This window comes from Otolemur garnettii, unplaced genomic scaffold, assembly GCF_000181295.1.
Source record: "Otolemur garnettii isolate 467f Iridium unplaced genomic scaffold, OtoGar3 scaffold00002, whole genome shotgun sequence".
Classification (NCBI taxonomy): domain Eukaryota; kingdom Metazoa; phylum Chordata; class Mammalia; order Primates; family Galagidae; genus Otolemur; species Otolemur garnettii.
The window spans coordinates 5,644,088-5,666,249 of NW_003852397.1; the positions used below are offsets into that span (position 1 = coordinate 5,644,088).

Genomic DNA, 22,162 nt, shown 5'->3' on the forward strand with positions numbered 1-22,162 from the left:
ATTCAGTTTTTTTAAAAAGACTTGCTTATTTTTCTTTAGTCCCAAGCAGTAGGAGTAGGAAAATGAAACAACAAACAGTGGAAGAGCTGCGGGGAATAGAGAAAGAGAGATTAATTATCAATCATCCCCTCTGGCTCGGTGCCTGTGGTTCCAGTGGCTAAGGCGCGAGCCACATACACCTAAGGTGGCGGGTTCAAATCCAGCCCGGGCCCGCCAAACAACAATAATGGCTGCAACCAAAATAACAGCCAGGCATTGTGGCGGGCGCCTGTAGTCCCAGTTCCTTGGGAGGCTGAGGCAGGAGACTCGTTTGAGCCCAGGAATTGGAGGTTGCTGTGAGCTGTGATGCCACAGCACTCTACCCAGGGGGATAGCTTGAGGCTTGGTCTCAAAAGAAAAAAAAAAGGAGCGAAGGGAGAGGAGGAGGCAAAAGAGTCAGAGAGGAAGAGCTTCATGTCTGGAATGGTGGAGAAATGAGAAGGTCCAGGGTGTGGCCTGCCCGCCGGTGACTGAGTTGTAGCAGTGCCCATGGGCACTTAGGGGACAAAGGTACCTCTGTAGGATGACTGTGCCAGTGAAAAGAATGCACAGTGACAGCAGGAGGGGACGGACCAGGTAAGTGCCGAATGGCAGAAAGCAGCCAGTTAGGGCCACAGCACGAGAAGCTGTGATAGAAATGGGAGAAGGGGAGGTTTCTGCTCCCCCCCTCCCCGCCATGCAGGGAGGGAGAATTAACTCTTTTCTCCATGACTGTCCTTCCACTCGCAGTGGGGGTGGAAAGTCACGGACTGATAGGATGTGGTCTGTGCTTTCACCAAAATCTGTTCTGAATACAGTTTCCCAAATGTTAAAAAGAGAAGAAAAAAAAAAAAAACTATTTCCTCTGGCTTTTCACTGACTTATAAATGTTCTTGGAATTGTCCAAAGGAAGAAAAATATGAGTGCTGCATTTTCAGGTTGAATTATGGTAAATAGGGCATGAAGAGACTTAGAATACGCATAGATTTTCAGAGCCCGAGGTGGGGCTCGAGGGGAGAAAAATCATCCTGCATATTAGTCTCATGAAAGTGTTCCAGTTTCTCATTCATTTGGTCATAATTACAGGGACTCTGTCTTTGAGTCAGGAATTTTACTCAGCTCAGGGGATGAAACAGACCCAGTCTCTGCCCTTGGAAACAACATACAATAAATAATTGAACTAAGAAGGGAAGCTATTCTAACTTGTGAGTGCCAGGAAGAAACCACAGGGACTGGAGAACAATGCCTGATTAGAGGCCAGCAAGATCGCAAGCTCTCGGGGCTGGGGAGGATTTGGGTTGAACGTAATGAGTGACAAGGAGCTGGCCATGCAAACAGCCTGGAAAGGAGTGTTCCAAGCAGGGAACAGAAAACAGCACCTGCTGAAGGAAGAAAATTCTGAGGTAATAGCCAATATTTTCCACTTTTTTTCACATTTTTCCATGGATGTTACTTTGTGGCCTCTTCGAGTATTTCTGCTTTGTCCAAGAGTCACTTCAGGCTGTCTTAGGACCCTGAGAGCAGCATGTTGCCATTCTGAATGGTAAATGCCAGTCAGATCAGATTAGAATTAAGTACCAATGCGACAGCTGGAGGAGTCACAGGAATGTGGGTATGAATCTTAAAGTTCTGTTTGGCAAGCATGTAGCAGTCGAGTATGAATTGTAGCATCTGTATGCTGCTCAGGTCCTGATTCTGAAGTTGACAAGTGGCAACTAATACCTTGCGACAAATCACTTTCTTAAGGGCCTCTGCATGGAGGAAAAACAAACCTCCTAGGACCGTCCACGGGGACAGGGCTGAGAGAATGGAATCACTAATTTTAGGGCAACTTCAGAACAACTTCTGAGCATTTTTTTTTTGGTGAATACCATTCACTAGTAACCTTTCTTTCAGGATTAAAAAATAAACAGTTAATAAATGGAACAGCTGCAAAGATGGTACAAGAGAGTCCTGGACAGCCCTGACCCGATTTCTCCTGTTCTGTGCATTAGCATCTTACATGGCTGTGGTGTTTGTCAGGCCTGAGGAACCGACACTGGTGCATTACTGCTGACTGAACTTGACTTCTTTTGGATTTCACCAATTTTTCCATCAGTGTCATATCTCTGCTTGCAAATCTTGTCCAGGGTCCTGCCATTGCCTCTAATCCTCACACCTCCCCAGTCTCCTCTGGTCTGTGGCAGTTTCTCAGTCTTTCCTTATTTATCATGACCTTGACAGTCTTTAGGAATACAAGCCAGGTCACCTGTAGGACATTCCCTAGATTGAGCTTATCTGATTTTTTTTCCTTAAATGGTTACACCGGGGGTTATGGATTTGGGGGAAGAAGACTATCACAGAGACTGAATGTTCTCATCACATCCCATCCTAATAAGAGAACAGGACGTCAATGTGGCTCATCACTGGTGATGTTCACCTTGCTCACTTGGCCAAACTAGTAGTGACGTTTGCCAGATTTCTCCACTGTTACTGTTCTTCTCTTTAGGAAGTTTGTTTTATTTTACTTTATATTTTGAGACAGAGTCTCGCTCTGCCACGGTGGATAGAGTGCCATGGTGTCATGGTTTATAGCAACCTCAGACTCCGGGGTTCGAGTGATCTTCTTGCCTCGGGTTCCTGAGTGGCTGGGACTCCAGGCACCTGCCACAACACCCAGCTAGTTTTTCTATTTTTAGTAGAAATGGTGTCTCACTCTTGCTCAGGCAGTCTCAAACTCCTGAGCTCAGGCAATCCACCTGCCCAGCCCCTCTTTAAAGAGTTTTTAAAAATTAATTCTTAAACTACAGAAGTAATGGCCAGGCATGGTAGTTCATGCCTGTAATCCTAGCACTCTGGGAGGACAAGGTGGGTGGATTACTTAAGCTCAGGAGTTGGAGACCAGTCTGAGCAAGAATGACACCTTATCTCTACTAAAAATAGAAAAATTAGCCAGGTATGGTGGGTGCCTTGTAGTCCCAGATACTGGGGAGACTGAGGCAGGAGGATCGCTTGAATCTAGGAGTTTGAGGTTGCTGTGAGCTAGGCTAAGGGCATGGCACTCTAGGCTAGACAACAGAGTGATACCCTGTCTCAAAAAAAGAGAAAAAAAAACTACATAAGTAATAAATACATATAAAAAAGTGAAACATTACTGAAAAGTCCAATTGCCCTTTGGCTACTCTCATCATGCCGGGCCTCATTCCATCTCCCTAGAGGCAAATACAGTTATTGCTCTGAGCCTTTTAAATGCATTTATATGCATATATATGTGTCCATAAAATGCGTAGAGGATAATTTTGTTTTAAATGTATATATAAACAATGCGTCACACTCTGTGGGTATCTTTCTGCAACTTGCTTTTTTCACCCAACAACAAACATGATGTGAAGATCTGCAGTTCTTTTTAAAGGCTCAATTGTATTGTGTTGTATACTACAGATTACACAGGCCCTCCCCACTACGGACCCTTGTCGCCATTTCCCCCCTACGAAAACCATGCCTAACGAACTTTCTTATGAGCCTGTGGGTTTTTTAAGAGAAGATATTTAGGAGTGGATTTTCTGGGTTACAGAATATACATGTTCAAAATTTTTCTTTTTTTTTTTCTTTTTTGAGACGGAGCCTCAAGCTATCCCCCTGGGTAGAGTGCCATGGCATCACGCTCACAGCAACCTCCAACTCCTGGGCTCAAGCAAGTCTCCTGCCTCAGCCTCCCAAGTAGCTGGGACTACAGGCGCCCGCCACAACGCCTGGCCATTTTCTGGTTGCAGCCATCATTGTTGTTTGGTGGGCCTGGGCTGGGGATTCGAACCCGCCACCTTAGGTGTATGTGGCTGGCGCCTTAGCCGCTTGAGCCACAGGCGCCGAGCCAAAATTTTTCATCCTGTTGAAGTGGTTGTACCATTTCCCAGCTTACGAGAGTGCCTTATCCATTTTCAGACTGAACATATTTATCCAAACATTGATGATATTTGTAATGTTTCTATCACACTTTGAAGTGACCTTCTACTTGCCATTAGCATTGAAGGCCGGCCCCTGTTTCTTTCAACACAGTTCTAATTCCAGATGTACTTAAAAATCAGAGATTAGAGAATAAAGAAATGTCAAATTTTCTTATAATTGCTAATTAGTTACAATTATAACTAGAAAGAGATAATTCTGCTCAAAATGGACTGCATTCATTTATATTCCCCAGAAAAAAATTAAAAATAATTTAACTATAAGTCCAGTTAAAAGACCGAATGGACCAGCCAGGCCTGTGTGGGTCGTCTGGAATTATAATTCTGTCAAATCAAGTTGTGTACAATGCCTTTCCCCAAGAAAGTATATGTTTATCAAAGTGGCTACTTAGGGACATTACATACTACTTTTAAAGATATAGCATAATATCGTATTTTTATTTTAAAGATATGGTTTAATTCTTGCACTGTTCCTTAACTTTATGGAGTGGTGAACAGCAGAAAACACGGCCTCCAGGCGACGGGGTCAGGGAGCCATGGTAGAACCTCTTTCTTTGAATCTCCTCACTGGCCACACCAAGGAGGGAAGGAGGGGGCCACTGTGTGTCCCTGTCTGTATTACTGCTCCCTCGTCTTCCAGAGACAATGTGACATATGGAGAGAACAGATGTGCTGTCACAAAAATGGGGTTGTATCAAGAAGCTCCAAAGTGCAAGAAGTTCAGGGAAACATAAAACACCTTTTCCTGGTTCTCCTCATCAAGTTCAATAGAACTTTCACTTCTAACAACAAACATTTTCTGATGACCATGGTGACATATATTTATGATAGAAAATTCAGAAAATATAGAAAAGTACGAAGAAGAAAATAAAAATCATTCATTATTAGACCATCTAAAATAGCAACAGTATTATTAATATTTGGTATATGTCCTTTAGTCTTTGTGTGTGTGTGTGTGTGTGTGTGTGTGTGTGGATAAACACACCTCAGCTGTAGACATTTGGGGTGTGGGAAATAAATAATACACTCAGTCCCCTCTAATTATTTGTCCCATCCTCCCCCCACTCCATTGCCCCTGCCGACTTCCCAGGAGAAATAAAATGAGATTCGTAATCACTGGGAATTAAAGAACTGTCAAAATACATGAATTTGGTCATGTTGGCAAAGAGCCACGTGTCGGAGTAAAGGTCAGAGGATTTACCTACCCAAGGAACAAAGAGTGAACAGAGATGGCGTTGACCTTCTGATTCTGAGCAGCCCTCTGTTTGCCTGCCCTGTCTCTGGTTCCCCGAGGAAATAGACTCCTGGACTTTTGGTATCTCCTAAGCTTCCTCTGTGGGCCGTGGCTGTCTCCCTGTTCCTGGAGGATGCTGGGCTCTCGCGGTTTTCCTTATCCCAGTCTCTCCATGCTCCCTCCTTTCTTCCTGGCAGTCTGCCCAGCCAGTGGGGCTTTTGTCATCCATTCCAATGTCTTCCACTGCCACTTGACGTCACCTTCTGTTCTGTCCTACGTAATTCTGGGTAATTTTTAGAAGAGGCTGTAAAGGTCACAGTCCCATCAGAGAAAGGGTTTGCTCACTGCCTCCCTTCTGGGACTACATCGGGCAAAGTTGAACTTCAACTTTGAGAGCTCTGCGGGCCCAGGATGCAAAAGGCTCACAGGACACTCTCACCCTAAATTCACAGGAATTGGCAAAATTCAGCTCCCTTAATCGAGTATATATTCTCCTACAATTAAAAAAACAGAAAACAAGACCGTGTTCTTCACTTTGGAATGACGATCTTGTGTGTCTGTTGCAAGGAACAAGCATGTGCCACATCACCTCCCGGAGTCTTTTCCGGTCCCAGGCTTGTGGGACATTTACACAGAAATACACCAGAGCCACAGGCCTGGAGCAGACAGGCGCTAACTCTGCTCACTGGGCAACCACTCGCGTTACCTGGCCGGCTACTTCGACTCTCGCCCATTCTTCTGAACACTCCTGTCAACATTTTCCTTCCCCGCTGCCGATTATGAAGCCTGGTAATCTAACTTTAGAGTCTTGAGGACAGTATTGCTTAAAATTAGGTTTGGCTGTTGGTCACAGTAAAAAAAAATGACAGAGGATTAAAGGAGATGAAAATTTCTCTCTCTCCCTGGGTGGGGAAAAACCAACTCAAACTGTTTTTCCTCTGCTCTCTCACCACTACAATAATCAGCACAGGAGGCTTCTGTGACCAAATGTGGGGCTGTTTCTCCCCACACACCAAGCAAGTCATCGATTCTGCAGAGGCCGCCTCTAATTCAGTTCCTACACCGTCTACCTGGAGACAGCTGGAGACCAGACCACCCCTCCTTTCTACCTATTGCAAGTCTAGGCCTCAGGAACAGCTGTGGTTCCCCATGGCTTCAAGTTGGGGTTCCCATGACCTCCCTTTCAGTTTCAACTAATTTGCTAGAACTGCTCAGAGAACTGAAGGAAACACAGTTGTCAGTTTATTACCAAGGATATTTTAAAAGCAGCCAGATGAAGAGATACACAGGGTAAAGTCTGAAGGGGTCCCTAGAGCCAGAGCTTCTGTCCCCTGGAGTTGGGGTGCACTACCCTCCCAGCATGGGGATGAGTTCTTGTTCACCTTCCCGTCAGCCTCCGTGTGTCCAACTGTTCAGATGTTCACTTAGCCCTGTGCTCTTGAACCTTTTGTGGAGACTTCCTGGGATAGGCATGCTTGCAGCATGGACAACTGGACAAAAGGGTGTGATCTAATACTAATAGGCTGAGTGGGGACACCCAGCAAGACCTGCCTGTTTGGATTCTTCCGGGCCTCTCTTGGTAGCATTCCTTCCTCCAGGGGATGGGGGAGCACCCTCTCTGGAATGAGGGTTTTATGACCCACAATCAGATTAGGGTCCTGCTTTGGACAGGTGAAAGGCGGGCAGGAGAAAGTCAGAGAGAGAGGGGAAGAGATTCTGTTTCCTGAGGCCTGAAGTGCCCCTGTATTATAGCAAAAGACCATACTAAGGGCTATGGGAGTTAGTATAGGCCAGGATCCATGGACCAGAAGCTGTGTGTGATAATGTCACAGCCCCTCATATCACCATCTGGGGTAGGAAGTAGGAGCCAGCGCTGCAGCTCTGCTCGGAGGCGTCCTCAGGCATCAGCTCCATCTATCCTGAAGTTTTAACACACACAGCCTCCATATTGGAGATCAACACTGGGTCCGGGCAGGCACTCCAGCTGTCACATCCACACTCTAAGTATCAGGATGGAGAACAGGGATGGGAAGGCCACCTCTGCCAGGAAATTCCCAGAAGCTTCAACATGGCACTTTGACTCCAATTCTGTCAGTCACATGGGTACACCCAGCTACCAGAGAGGCTTGGAAATGTCATTTTTATGTGGGTGGCTGGGTGCCAAGATAAATATTTAATTACTGTAGGAAAAGAGGAAAATGGCTATTGGGGAAAAACTGTCAGTTTCTACCAGGAGAACGTGGAATTCCAAGAACCAACTATTAGATTCTAAGTGACCCGGAGGGGTTTGTAGCCTCAGGCATTGCCACTCAGTGCTTTTGTGGGGACTAGCGCTATTCTGAAAGAGCACAGCTTAGGAGAATGGGGTGTATGCCCAGGGACAGGCAGAGAGGGCAACTAAGAGGCTGCCCAGAGGGCTGGGGCTGGACCACAAACAAACATTACCCTCATCACCATTTCCCCTGGGCCCTGGCAAGGATATGTGTATGACCACATCCTCCTCAGCAGCAGGGACGGACAATGACTGTGGAAATAAGTGTCACCCATGAGTGCTGTGACGGATCCCACAGGGCTGACTGACCACAGTACTGCCATTCACGAAAAGTAGCTTCTTCAGCACCCCCAGGAACTACGCCAGAGGCTTTATACACATTCTGTTATTTCATGCTCACAGCAACTTATTATCATTTTTCATTATCATACCATTTTCCAAATGTGAAAACAGCCTCAAGACTTTAAATGACTAAATCACATAGCTAATAAGTAGAAAGAGGGTCTTAATCCATTGTGCTCTCTGTGTAGAACAAGTCTAGAGAGGTTCAAGTTCTAAGCATGTACTTTCTTGAAAAATGTGTATATCGACTTTTGTAAAGTGAATCACGCAAAAGGCAAGAAAATGGGTGGCTGCTATTTAAAAGCTGTGAACACTTCATAAAACAAAGCATTGTTTATGTAAAAACAGGGACTTCCCAAGTTCATTGCCGAAATCTAGATTTTTATGTATCAGGTTGAAATGGAGCAAGACGTTCTTCTATTTACTCATCTAAATACATTTATCTTTGAGGTTTACTTTTTCTTTTTTTGCTATGACCCAACTGTGATTTTGTTAATAATATTGCAATGTTTCCATAATTCAACTGATGCTAATTTCTTGATAGACTGAGAATACAAAGGATGGTGAGCTCTCCACGGAACAAAGTGAAAATGACTTAGCACCGATAAGTCTCAGCCAACACCCTGACCGGCCCTTCAAGCAGAACAAAGAGACAGGGTAAAATTAAATCATTTTATTAATGACTCAAGGAAGTGGATTAAAACACTGTGAGGGGAAACTGAGTGTCTGATTAATATGTAGTTTACATGTTAACTCAAAAATATTTGATGTCGGGGCGGTGCCCGAAGCTCAGTGGGTAGGGCACCGGCCACATACAGCAAGGCTGGCAGGTTCAAACCCAGCCCAGGCCAGCTAATACAACAATGACAACTGCAACAACAACAACCACGAAATAGCTGGGCGTTGTGGCGGGAGCTTGTAGTCCCAGCTACTTGGGAGGCTGAGGCAAGAGAATCGCTTTAGCCTAGGAGTCTGAGGTTGCCGTGAGCTATGACACCACGGCACTCTGACCCAGGGCGACAGCTTGAGACTCTTTAAAAAAAAAAAATTGATGTCAGAATGAAGGACTGTCAAAACAGGTTAGAAAACTATGTTTTTAATGAGAGTAATGGCTAAGAGAAATTTCTTTTTATATTTATATACATATAATTATTTTCCCTTCCATACATTTTTAAAGGGAAGTGATCATGAAACTCCTTGAAGTTAAATACAATGACTTCAATTTGTATGTGAATTTTCTGAACCAACTTGAAGTGAAAGGCATTATTAAATCTCTCTGCTGCTAAAGGTACAGCTATGCGATGATGCTGCGGTTGCTGGGCTTGGATGGTGGCCCCCAGCCCAGTGACAGGAATCCTGTCCTCACAAGATGGGCCTACTTGTCCTTTCTGTATCTGCGCCACCTGCGCATCAGGGAACTCCAGGTATGCGGCTGACAGCAGAAAAGCCTGGTTGTCTAGAAAAGAACGGTTCTGCTATTGCAACAGCAGAGCATTTTTAAGCTTTTCCCCTTTGTTTTTTTTTTTAAACACGAACTCAGGCCCTTTCCGGGGCAGTTTGTTCCTTTCTCCACAGTGGGGTCGACCTGCCGCCCTTAAGGCTCTCATCAGGTTTTCTCTGTAGGGCAGGGCAGGGCAGGGCAGAGACGGGCTCCTGATTCTGTTCTTCCTTTGCTGCAGCGCACCTGCTTAGGAATTCTGAACTACTTCAGATCTGTGGAGCGAACCCTGACAATCAATGCTTCGGGCCTTACCTCGGTTTCAGGGAACCTGGTCCCTACCAGGGAAGCGAGTTCCCGGGTAAATATAGCCGAAGGAGGCTTGGGCACCTCGCATGGCCTGGGATCTCACCACTATGTCCATGGGACACCTGCTGAGCGCTCGGTGAGCCATCCTCCTGGGGCTTTCTTCCTTGACCATCGGCCTCCCTCTTTTTAGCACCTGGAATCAGTTAATGTAATAAAGTAACAGGTGGGAGTTTCTTAAGAGAAAATGGCTTAAAAAAATGTAGTAAAAGGGGAAATGGCTTTTAACCACACACCCCCCCCCCACGATGCCTGCTTGAGATCAAGACACAGGCAGAGAGTACCCTAAAAGCAGGATTGGAGGCCGTGATGTTGGGGAGCTATTTCAGAACACGGGGGACCATTTCTGTTATCCTGGCCTGAGAGCCACATCCTGTCAGAGAAGCTCTTGTAAGACCCGCCCCAGCATTCCTAGAGATATCTCTTTACTTCTTGCCTATTTTCTAAGCCCCTAATGGAAAAAAAAAAGTAGACTAAAAAACAGATGTAGAAAAGATTTGAAAAAGCCGAACAATAAAAAAATCTTTTATCCCTCCACCCGAAAACCTACTTGCCCCTTGGCGCTTTTCATGGCTCGGGAACATGTTTTTCTACAAAGTCTATACATTTTCAGCCCTTCCTAACAAAAGCCCAATAAGAAAAAATTCATATTAACTCCCCTTCTTTGGGAATAAAGCAGAGAATGCCTACATTTTATGGGCCTATTTTAGACGCTCTTGTAATATTTCAGTCTCAACCCTCTAGAAAACTTATTCCTGGAGCTAAACGTTAATATGAATTTTATCTTCTTAAAAATTTTAGATTACCAAATGTGAAAAATAAAATCTATTTAGCTACTCTAGAAAGTCTTTTTTTTTTTTTTTTGAGACAGCGTCCTATTTTGTTGCCCTCAGTAGAGTGCTGTGGCATCCTAGCTCTCAGCAACCTGAAACTCTTGGGCCCAAGCTATCTCTTGCCTCAGTCTCCTGAGTAGCTGGAACTAACAGGTGCCTGCCATGATGACGGGTTTCACTCTTGTTCAGGATGGCTTTGAACTCCCGAGCTCAAGTGATCCACCCACCTGGGGCTCCTAGAGTGCTAAGATTACAGGTGTGAGCCATCGCGCTGAGCCCAGCAAGTCTTATTCTAAGCTAGTGTGATTCCTGACTTAGGCCTGCCATGTCTAGAAAATCTTAGAGTTAACTGTCATTCGTGTGCTCACAGTTCAGAGCAGTACAGTCTGATGGAAATATGATGCAAGCCACATACAGAATTTAAATTTGTCTAGGGGCCAGAAAATAAGAACAAAGAAACATGTGATATGAATTCTGATAGTATGTGTAGCACAATGTAAGATGCTATAATCTCCATGTGTAATCATTACTAAGAAGTCATTGATAAGATAGTATGCATTTGTTATCCTGAGTCTTCAGAATCTGATGTATGTTTGATATGGACAGCACATTTCAGCTTGGAAAAGCTGCATTTCAAATGCTCACTAGCAGCTGGTATCAAGAGGCTGCCGCACTGCACAGTTCAGCTACAGATACTAGGAAGTGTTTTCTTCCTTCCCCACCCCAGTCACCTAGAGGCCCACCTTTATACCCTTCCCTCCCCTCTGTGCACTTCTCTCCTAACAAGCACTCCCAACTCCCGTCCCCTCACCACCCAGACTTCCTCTCAGATCCTCCTCTACCCCGCTGCCTTCTCCCCGGGATCCCGGCTCCTTAGGCTGAGTTTGCCCCTCACTGGAGCTAGAGAGGACGGTTTAGCCACTTTAAAAACAAACACACCTGGCTCTGCGCCTGTGGGTCAAGCAGCTAAGGCGCCAGCCACATACACCTGAGCTGGCGGGTTCGAATCCAGCCCGGGCCCGCCAGACAACAATGATGGCTACAACCAAAAATAGTTGGGCATTATGGCAGGTGCCTGTAGTCCCAGCTACCTGGGAGGCAGAGGCAGGAGAATTGCTTGAGCCCAGGAGCTGGAGGTTGCTGTGAGCTCTGATGCCACAGCACCCTACCCAGGGGGACAGCTTAAGGCTCCGTCTCAAAAAAAAAGAAAAAAGAAAAAAAGAAAACAAACACACCTATGAAACAAATACATCTTTGTCTTACTAGTGTTGATCCTACTTATGCAGATATGTTGGATCCTATATATATATATACACATATATACGTTATAATAATGTCTATTAGCATACTGACATATACTGCCATATATATAAAAAATACATATGTATATATAATGTCTATTAGCATATTAATAGCCACATACAGAATTTTAAATATATACATATTTTTTTTTTCTTTTACCAACAAGCCCTTTCTCCCACCCCATCCCTGTTTATTCTGGGGTGAGGTGGAAGAGACAAATACTATCCTGCCCCATTGTAGGAGGAACTTCTCAGGAGTAAAGAAATATTACTTTCCTACGCCCTCATTAATTACAGGGATTACAGTACCATGAAAAGCTCTCAGCTGCTATTACTTCAGTGTACCTTGAGAAAACCACTCAAGGAAGTGGCCTGTTGTCAGTCTTTAATAGGACCATGGGGTTTAGCTACACCCCATGGGTGTGGTCTTGTAAGCATTCAGGGTACCTTGGCCTGGTTAGTGTGATCCTTTCCTGTGCAGGAACGGCAGGCACAGGTGCTAATCTGTCATGCTGATCTCACCAGCCCCAGCACCAGGCCTGCTGGCAGTAAGACTACTGGGCTTACCATACCTCAGAGAAATGCCTAAGATGGAGACCCCTTTCCTTTCCCTGGGCCCAGAGTATTTGATCCCCTGAGGAAAGTCTTGGGCTAGTATTAACAAATGTTCAATTCCACAATGCCTAGATGATTTCTAGGCAGAGAAGTCAAGTTTGATTCCAAAGTTTTGGCCTGAGGATTTGAAAGTTTTGAGTTGTCATCAACTGAGATATGGCTGGAGCAGATTTGTCAGGAAGATCAGTACTATCTCAGTTCAGAATGTGAAACGTTTCAGATGCTTATGAGATGTTCCGGTGGCAAAAGGAAGTAGTAGAGAGTTGGCTATGTGCCTTCCATGCAGTAGATACGCAATACCTGCTTGTGAGATCACAAAAAGACCATGGACGTGACAGTGTTTTGCAAAGTATATCTCGCTGTTCAAATGCAGAACAATTAGCAAACTAAGAGGACAGGTAGAAGAGATGAGATCTTTGATTTTCTTTTTAAAAGATTGTAGCCCATGGATTGAGTCATTCATTCAACAGATTTTGATGGGATTTGGGGGCTGAACTATTGTTATCTGAAATTAATGTAAGATGATTTAGAAAAAGGTAAACTAGCCCAAAAAATATTATCTATATTACTAAGATGCCTGAAATTCACATTAACAAGTGATGGCAGAAGCTAAGGTTGAAATGAAAGAAAGATGGGCCATGCATCAGCAAGGAGCTACCTTGTAATTGAATTACTCCCGTAATTCTGCAAGGCGTTACCTTGACTTCAGTTAATTTTCAGACTTGAAAATATATGAATTGTTCCTAAGATCATATTTTATACCCAAACAGGGAATTATTACCTTCTCCTTTCTGCTCCTCCTCCAAGCATAATATTGAAGGATCAACTCTCCAGAACAAAACTTTTAGCAGGAGCGTTTTCCACATGACTGTGAAAACAATTAAAAAGGAAATAAGGAAACGTCATAGTGACTAGGCCATAACCCTGCGTGAAGCAATTTGGCCATCTGATCTTTGAAGTGCATCTCCTGTGCAAAGTCTAGCAGAAAGAGAAGGAACATGAATGCTTATATGGAGATCTGAACTCTGGGGCATGGGGCGGGACAGTGAACCATGACCATTTAAACAGACGGTGGCATTGGAGTAGGCAAGTTGACAATCCTATTGTTTTCTATCAGCTTTGGAATCCTGAAAGTCTTACAGAATTCCTCTGAACAAGAGCATTTGGAAAGGTCTTTTCCAGTAAAGTGGATAAAGTATAACACATTAAATTGCCCCTCTTTCCTCAAAGGAGAGCTCCTTTCATATAATGAGACAGTTGCTAAACACCAATAGGAGCCAGCGTGGTCATTTATAAATTTAAGACTATTTAATTTCTGTATGCAACGTGTCATTTCCTTAGCATCCTCTCTCTTTTTCTGCTGGTACCAATCATTTTGAAAGAAGTGATAATTTCACTCTTAGAATTCTAGTCAAAGCAAGCTCCTAGTTATTAAAAGCTTTTATGACTAAAGAACAACACAAAGCAAAAGGAAACAACATCCTGCTAGAGAAACGCCTAACTCTGAGATATCTTTTTGATGAACTATTCTGAACCATTGTTGTCATTTAGAAATGCTCACACTTTTACTCATTAGAAGGCTTTTAACTTTCTGCTTGCGTGATTAAGAATCTAGAACATAACAGACATAATGGCACATAAAAATTGAACTTGATACTGTAAGCACAGGCTTTTATAAGAATGAATAGATGTGAGACGAAAGATTGGGAGCCATAGTTTAAAGGACTCGTGGGTAACAAATTAGAAAATCAGATTGTTTTTCTTAACATCTATCTATCTATCTATCTATCTATCTAGACATATATATTTAAGAAAACAGAAAATGATAGTGCAGGCCAATTGCGGTGGCTCACACCTGTAATCCCAGCACTCTGAGAGGCTGAGGTGAGTAGATTGCTTGAGCTTATGAGTTTGAGACCAGCCTGAGCAAAAGTGAGGTGAAAATAGAAAAACTGAGGCAAGAGGATTGCTTGAGCCCAAGGGTTGGAGGCTGCTGTGAGTTATGACACCACCGCACTCTATCCAGGGCGACAGCTTGAGACTCTATCTGAAAAAAAAAAAGGAAAGGAAAGAAAAATAGCGCTGGTGAGGATATGGAGACATTGGCACTGTTGGTGGGAAGGTAAACGGATGCAGCCACTATGGCGAATGATATAGAAGGTCTTCAAAACATAAAAATAGAGTTACCATGTAATCTGGCAATTCTACTTCTGGTTATGTACCCAAAAGAATTGAAGTCAGGAATTCAAAAAGATATTTGTATGCCTCTGTTCACAGCAGCCAAAGGTGGAAGGAATCCACGTGTCCGTCCACAGACGAGGCAAAGTGGGTGTGTAGGTGCTATGGAACCTAATAATTCAGCCCTAAACAGGAAGGAAATTCCCCAAACACGTGTGGCAACACGAATCCACCTTGAGTGCATTATGCAAAGTGAAATAAGCCCATCACAAAAAGACAAATACTGCAGGGGCCCATTAATATGACTACCCAGAGTTGTCAGATTCACAGAGACAGAAAGCAGAATGGTGGTTTCCAGGGGCTGCAAGGAGGGAAAGATGGGGAGCCATTGTTTAGTGAAGTGGTCCCCAACCTTTTTGGCACCAGGGACTGGTTTCATGGAAGACCATTTTTCCACAGATGGGGGTAGAGGGGAATGTTTTCAGATGATTCAAGGGCATTACATTTATTGTGCATTTTATTTCTATTAGCATTACATTGTAATATCAAATGAAATAACTGTGCAATTCACCATAATGCAGAATCAGTGAGAGCCCTGAACTTATTTTCCTACAACTAGACAGTCCTGTGTGGGGGTGGTAGGAGACAGTGACACACACAGTGTGTTGCTCATGTCTGGAATCTGGTTTTGGTGGTTATCACTGCTGAAAACCCTGGTTCACAAAGATAGGCTGCCGGGACGGAAGCAGGCTTTTCAGTGCTTTTGTGGCAATCTCAGGATATGCCACGTCGACTTCAGTCTAGAACACATGGAGATTTGAAGTTGTTTCAAACTTATCTTTAAGGCTACCGCCATTTGCGATCTCAAGCAATTGTTCCTCTTCTAGCACAAAGTTGATTCACTTGGCTTATTCACAAGTAGGTCATGGCTCCATTCCTTCCCAGTTCAGGGGTCTTTGTGACTGGGAGGTAATGCTTAGACTCTTTTGCGAACTGAGGTGATCACGCCCTCGCTGGGAGAAAGGTGGCCATGGCTCAGTCTCTTTCAAAATCTCTACTAGTGTTTGAAATGTGTAGAAAATCCCAGTGTCCACTCCTCACCCACAGGATTCTGGTTTAACTCTGAGTGCAGCCTCTTTACCTGCTGACTTGAACACAGTCGTCATTCTCCCCTGAAGAGACAGATTGAGTTCATTGAGCAGGTTGAATTCGTCACACAAGTAAGCAAGTTTTGCAACCCATTATGTGTCACCGAAATGTGCTGCCAGTGGTGACATTTTTCTAAACTTCTGGAGCAGCTCTCCTAACTCAGAGACTCTGGCCAGTGATCAGCCTGTAGGAAGCTCCCTTGTGTCATAAGAGGAGACCTGTATCCTCTGCATTCATCTCACAGAGCTGCCCAAACAGATGGCCATGTACCTTAATGTGGTTATTAATTTTAATCACACCCTAAAAAACGTTGTTTAGCTCTGGTGCCATTTTTCAGCTAGCCAGGGCTTCTCTATGGATGACACAGTGTGCAGACTCACATTCAGAATCAACCTCCTTAACCTGAGTATTGAAATGAGAGAGGTATCTAGTCACGGCAGCCGTTCTGTCCATGATCTACTGACACAAAATGACCAGTTCAGTTTTCCTGATATGTAACCATTCAAAGCCTTGACTAGTTCTGCAGCTGTGGTGAGGGTTGGCAACAAAAGTGGATGTAACATATCCTCTGCACATTCTCCTGAAAATATCGCACACAAAAACAAGCATTGTTGCCTTATTGTCAACACCGATAGACTCATTGCCCTGGATTGCATATCATACTCATTAACCCTCTCTAACAACTGTGTATCCTTGACTGTTTCATCAATTCATCTAGTTATGGTCCCAGAAGAAAGAGGAACATGTGCCTCCTTTTGAACTGTGGCCTCCCTTTAAAGCTCATGGAAAATGTCCCCAGCAGCAGGCTGGATCAACTCTTCACCAATTGTGAAGACTTCTTAGCTTCAGCGGTATGGTCAGCCACTAAGAGTGATGCTTTCACTGCAGACACAGTTGATGAAGGGGTGGCCTTCAATAGTTGCCTCTGTTCTTCACATTCATGTTTTTCCTTTTGAAAAACTCCAAAGGCTTGTCTGTTAATGCTGGGTGGTTAGTCTCCAAGCGGCAAAGCAGTTTGGAAGGATTCATGGCTTTGTTGGGTAGCAGGTCACCGCATAGTGGGCTTGGAGAATGTGAATCACCTGTCACCATGAAGGAAGAATTTAAGTAGGACTCTTGATATTTTCTCTCAAATGCAGCTCTCATTTTGTTGGCAGTCTTAGAGTCTCTGATGTGTCACCAGTGGGTCTTTTCCTCCTTTGCAAAGAAGCGCTCCAGCGAGTTTGTTTTTTACTCATTTTTGTGAAGGTAGCTTGCGAGCTTACCAAAGCTGCGACTGAGACGTGAGCCCAGTGCAGGAAAGAGGCACAGATGAAGTGGCAAAGAAAATAATGGGTGGGCCACATGCGGATTAAAATAGGTGTCCAGTTCTGACTTATAGCCTGCCACCAGATGCAGCTTAATTGTCACTTGCCATTCACTGATAGGGTTTTGATATGGTTTTGATAATGAGTCCATGAGTAATTGACTTATTATGGTCTCTGTGCAGTCAAACCTCCCTGCTAATGAGAATCTATATTTGCAGCCACTCCCTAGCACTAACGTCAGTGTCTCGGCTTCATCTCAGATCATCAGGCATCAGATTCTCTCTTTTTTTTTTTTTTTTTGAGACAGAGCCTTCAGCTGTCACTCTGGGTAGAGTGCTGTGGCATCACAGCTCATAGCAACCTCCAATTCCTGGGCTTAAGCCATTCTCTTGCCTCAGCCTCCCAAGTAGCTGGGACCACAGGCGCCTGCCACAATGCTTGGCTATTTCTTGGTTGCAGTTGTCATTGTTGTCTGGCAGGCCTGGGCCAGATTCGAACCTGCCAGCTTTGGTGTATGTGGCTGGCACCTTAGCTGCTTGAGCTATAGGCACTGAGCCAGGCATCAAATTCTTACGAGCCTGCAACCTAGATCCCTCACATGTGCAGTTTCAGTAGGGTTCCCCTTCCTGTGAGAATCGCATGCTGCCACTGATCTGACAGGAGGCAGAGCTCAGGGGGTGATGGACCAGTGGGGAGCGGCTGTAAATACAGGTGAAGTTTAGCTTGCTGTGCTCACAGCAGCTGACCTCCTGCCGTGCAGTCTACTTCCTAACAGGCTACAGACCAATACTGGTCTGTAGCCTGGGAGTTGGGGACCACAGGTATAGTGGGTACAGATTTTCAGTTTTGCAAGATGAGAATAATTCTGGACACAGATGTTAATGATGGTTGCACAACAATATTGGTTTTGTTTGGGGTTTTTTTTTGCAGTTTTTGGCTGGGGCTGGGCTTGAACCCACCACCTCCGGCATATGGGGCCGGTGCCCTACTCCTTTGAGCCACAGGCACCACAGTTACACAACAATATGAATGTACTTAATGTCACTGTATGTGTAAATATGGTAAATTTTATGTGATATGTATTTTACCATAATAATACACACACATATAAAATATTAAAAAACAAAGCCAATGTTTCCTAACCTTTTTTTCATGATGGCTTCCCCCACAAATTCTCTTTTTATACTTCTTTTCTTAATATCCCCCAAGAAATGTTTACACCAGAGATATGCCATATATTCATTTGCATATATGTGTTTTGTATATGAAAAGAATAAGGTGTTTTTTTTTCCCTCAAGAACCACCCTGGGCATCAGCATCCCAATATAGAATGTGTATGTTAGACTTAGTGATATAAGATTAGAATTTATGAGGGAAAAACACAGGGTTTTTGACTGGCATATATTAAAAGCACAGGTATATATCCTAAATTATAGACTCAAAGAAACCTAGGTGTAAAATTATCGAGAACCTTTAATATCGTCATATGTTTATTTATCATTTTTTTAATGTAACATAGTTTCTAAGCACCTACTGTGTGTTAAGCCCCGTGCTAAGCCTGGGAACACAGTCTTGGACATAGATGTGTTCTTTGACTTTATAGAACATTCTAATCCAGTGAGACAAATATTGGTCAAAATTACATAAATAAATGTAAAGCAGTGACATAAGTAAGTTCCTGGAAAGAGGGATAGGGAGATTTGGTACTATAAAGACGCACCAGTGGGGGAAGTTTCTATGGAAGTGATGACTGAGCTGAAGTAGGAAGGTGAAAAGGCTCTAACTAGGTGAAGAGGAGGACAGGGAGATGTTTGCACAGAATGGGGACAGCCCACACAAAGCATGTGTGGCCAGAGGGAGCATGGCACCCACAGGACACTGAAAGGAGACAGGAGTGGCTGGGACACAGCAAGCCCCATGGGCCATTTGCAAGTACCATTAGATATACACTGTCTATTACATAGACAGTGATGTAAAATTGAACCAACCTTGCATTATTGACTTTTGCGGCCTGGTAATTTTTTGTTGCGTGTGGTATCCTACACATCATGAATACTAAGCAGCACTCATCCTTGGCCTCTACCCACTAGATGCTCCAGCAGCAACTCCCCTAAGTTGCAACACCCAAAAGTATCTCCAGACATGGCCAAAGGTCCTTTGGTGACAAAAGCACCCTCAGCTGAGAGGTACCGGGATAGAGGGAGGGAGGCGCATTTTACTTAACTCTCTTTACTTTGTTTTTTTTTTTTTTTTTTTTTTTTTTGAGACAGAGCCTCAAGCTGTCGCCCTGGGTAGAGTGCCGTGGCATTACAGCTCACAGCAACCTCCAACTCCTGGGCTCAAGCGAGTCTCCTGCCTCCTCCTCCCAAGTAGCTGGGACCACAGGCGCCCGCCACAACGCCCGGCTATTTTTTGGTTGCAGCCATCATTGTTGTTTGGCGGGTCCGGGCTGGGGATTCGAACCCGCCACCTTAGGTGTACGTGGCTGGCGCCTTAGCCGGTTGAGCTATAGGCGCCGAGCCAACTCTCTTTACTTTGAGGAAAGTAAAGAAGTTTGAAATTAGAATTATTATTAGAATACTGACTTTCAGGAAGTAGCAGATCCTAGTTATCTAAGAAAAATGACATTATGCTTGAAACACTTCTGCTTGTATTAGTTTTCTCTTTACTCTGTGAGCAATCAGAAGCCTTTTAAGGATGTTAAAGGTGGGTAGGGGATGACACGATCAGAACTGTGTTTCTAAAAGCTCCTCCTTCAGCTGTGAGGGAGAAGAGGGAGCACCCAGGCCGGGGGGACATAGAACAGTTGAGAGGCTAGACCAGTTTAGAAGCTCCCAGACCAGTCCTTAGGAAACATAATAATAGCTTGCAGTAGGGAACTAGGTGGTGAAAATAGAAGTGGATGGATTCCAGAGATGGGACTTGGTGATAGATGGGACAAGGTGAGTGAGCCAGAGGAGATATTAGGAATGATTCATTCTAGAGGAAGTGGATGTATGGTGGTGCGATTTAGTGAAATGGGAGAAGACTGAATTATTTGATTACATTAATTTGAGGGGTCTTTGAGATGCCCAGGGGAAGATGTCAAATAGGTTCTTGCGTGTGTGGGTCTAGAGCTCTCTGAGGCCTGAATTGGAGACATAAGTTTGGGAGCAAATGGTCTACAGGTGGTAATCTCAGCTGTGAAAGTCTATGCCACCTCTTAGGGAAGGAATAGAGGAGGAAAAAAGATGAAGATCTGGGATTAGGGCTTGAGTGTTGGCATCATTTCATGACCCGATAGAGAAAAATATACTTCATGATGTCAGAGAAGGAATGGCTGGAAAGTTGGGAAGATCCAAGAGAATGCGGAGTTCCCCATGCCCAGGGAAGAGAGCGAGTCAAGAAACTGAGAGTCCCAAACTGTGTCAGATGCTCCTGGGAGACTGAAATAGCTGAAGAAAGTTTGCTGGGTGTAGAGCAAGGGCCAAAGTTGGTCTTGGCGAGCATGGTTTGGTGGCTTGATGGGGACAGGGGCCAGATGGGAACGGTTGGAAGAGTAGGAGGTGATGAAATGGAGACAGAGGGGATAAATAATGTCCGGGGGGCTGGCCTGTGAGGTAGAGGAGAGACGCAGAGTGGAACCTGGGGAAGGATGTGAGGAGGTTTTAAAATGGAGGGACATGCACACGTTCCAGTGCCAGGCAGAAAGGCTGCAGCTGAGATGAGGTGGGCCGGAGTAGGAGTCAAGGGGTGTGGAGGGGATGGCCTTAGAGAAGGGAGCGCATCGCCCTCCGCTGTGGGGAGGAGGAGGAGAGGCATGAGCACAGTGGGGGTGTCGGGGTGGTGAAGTGGAGAAGTTTCTGCTGAGAGTGAGAGGAGACTGGGCCCAGGAGGGAGGGAGTTTGGAGGGTTGAGGACAGGAGAGAAGGGAGTTTGACATTATAATTATTATTAGAATACTGACTTTCAGGAAGTAGCAGATCCTCAGTTGTCTAAGAAAAATAACATTATAACTGAAACACTTCTGCTTGTATTGGTTTGCCATAACAAAGTACCACAAACTGGGTGTTCCCAGCAACCGAAATGTTTCCTCTCACGGTTCTGAAGGCCACAGTCCACAGTCAAGGTGTGGGCAGGAGCGTGCTTTGTCTGAAGGCTCTAGAAAGAACCCTCCTTGCCCCTTCTAGCTTTTGGTAGTTGTTGGCAACCCTTGGCAGGCTTTGGCTCATGCTATAATCTCTCCCTCTTCCTCACATGGCCTTCTCCCCTTTATGTCTGCCTCTAAATTTCCTTTTTTTTGTAAGGATGCCCAGTCACTGAGGTAGGGCCCATCCTAACCCAGTGTGACCTCCTCTTCACTTGATTACATCTGCAGAGTTTCTATTTCCAAATAAGGCCTCGTTCACAGGTTACTTGAATTTGGGACCCTATTCAACTCATCGCTAAGACATGCTAATGCAGTTTAGAAGTACTTACAGAATTAAAACAAAAACGTTTTTAACAGCTGATGGTTATGAATCTCCAGTGCCTCACACGCACGGTGTCACTCACATACACCCCACAGCTATGGTTATCTATGAGGTCTCCTCTGTCCCCACGCTACAGAGGAGGAAATGGAGGCTGAGAGTACAGTCCTGGCAGAGCCGGGGTGAGAATGGAGCCATTCCAGCCCCAGAGACCACTTTCAACCCCAGGCTCGGTTGCCTGTCTTTTCCTAGTTACTGCTGAATTAAACAGAAAAACAAACGCATCAGCTGGTTATCCACCTCAGGAGCTCTCTCTCCCTGCCAGTGTTCTTCGTTAATGTATTTCTTTGTTCGTATGTGTTTTCTGCATACAGTTGTGTCCGCATCCAGAATGCTTACAGCCGCGTGCTGACAGCCCGGCGGTGGGAGCCGCAGCCTGCTGCTCGGCCCTTTGGGGCTGGCAAAACACAGCTCTCCCTCTTCCAGTAACGGCTTGGCTTTCCTCCCCCAGGTCCACAGTGTCCAATTCATGGAGTTCTCAGAAGTGGAGAACCAGGATGACTTCTACAGTGTAGGAGCGGGCTGTGTCCACACCCAGGACCAGCAAGGGGTGTATGTCATGTACCAGGAGGCCTTGCGCGATCTCACGGAGCTGGAGGCGGAGCTGCTGCTCGTGGCCAGCCATTACATTGAGAAAGACAAGGGTGAGAGGGTTTTTTT

The 22,162-nt window shown here is 44.8% G+C and overlaps 1 protein-coding gene across 1 annotated transcript in view; it reads left to right on the forward strand.

Moving 5' to 3' along the window:
• The window catches only part of CCDC162P, a 48,838-nt gene that overhangs the window by 2,729 nt on the left and 23,947 nt on the right, over positions 1–22,162 (forward strand). Inside the window, exons 2-6 of the mRNA XM_023512437.1 lie at positions 8,352–8,464; positions 9,096–9,231; positions 9,487–9,690; positions 16,467–16,538; positions 21,954–22,146. Of these exons, the coding sequence (XP_023368205.1) occupies positions 8,352–8,464; positions 9,096–9,231; positions 9,487–9,690; positions 16,467–16,538; positions 21,954–22,146 (718 nt within the window). The remainder of the gene's footprint in view (positions 1–8,351; positions 8,465–9,095; positions 9,232–9,486; positions 9,691–16,466; positions 16,539–21,953; positions 22,147–22,162) is intronic.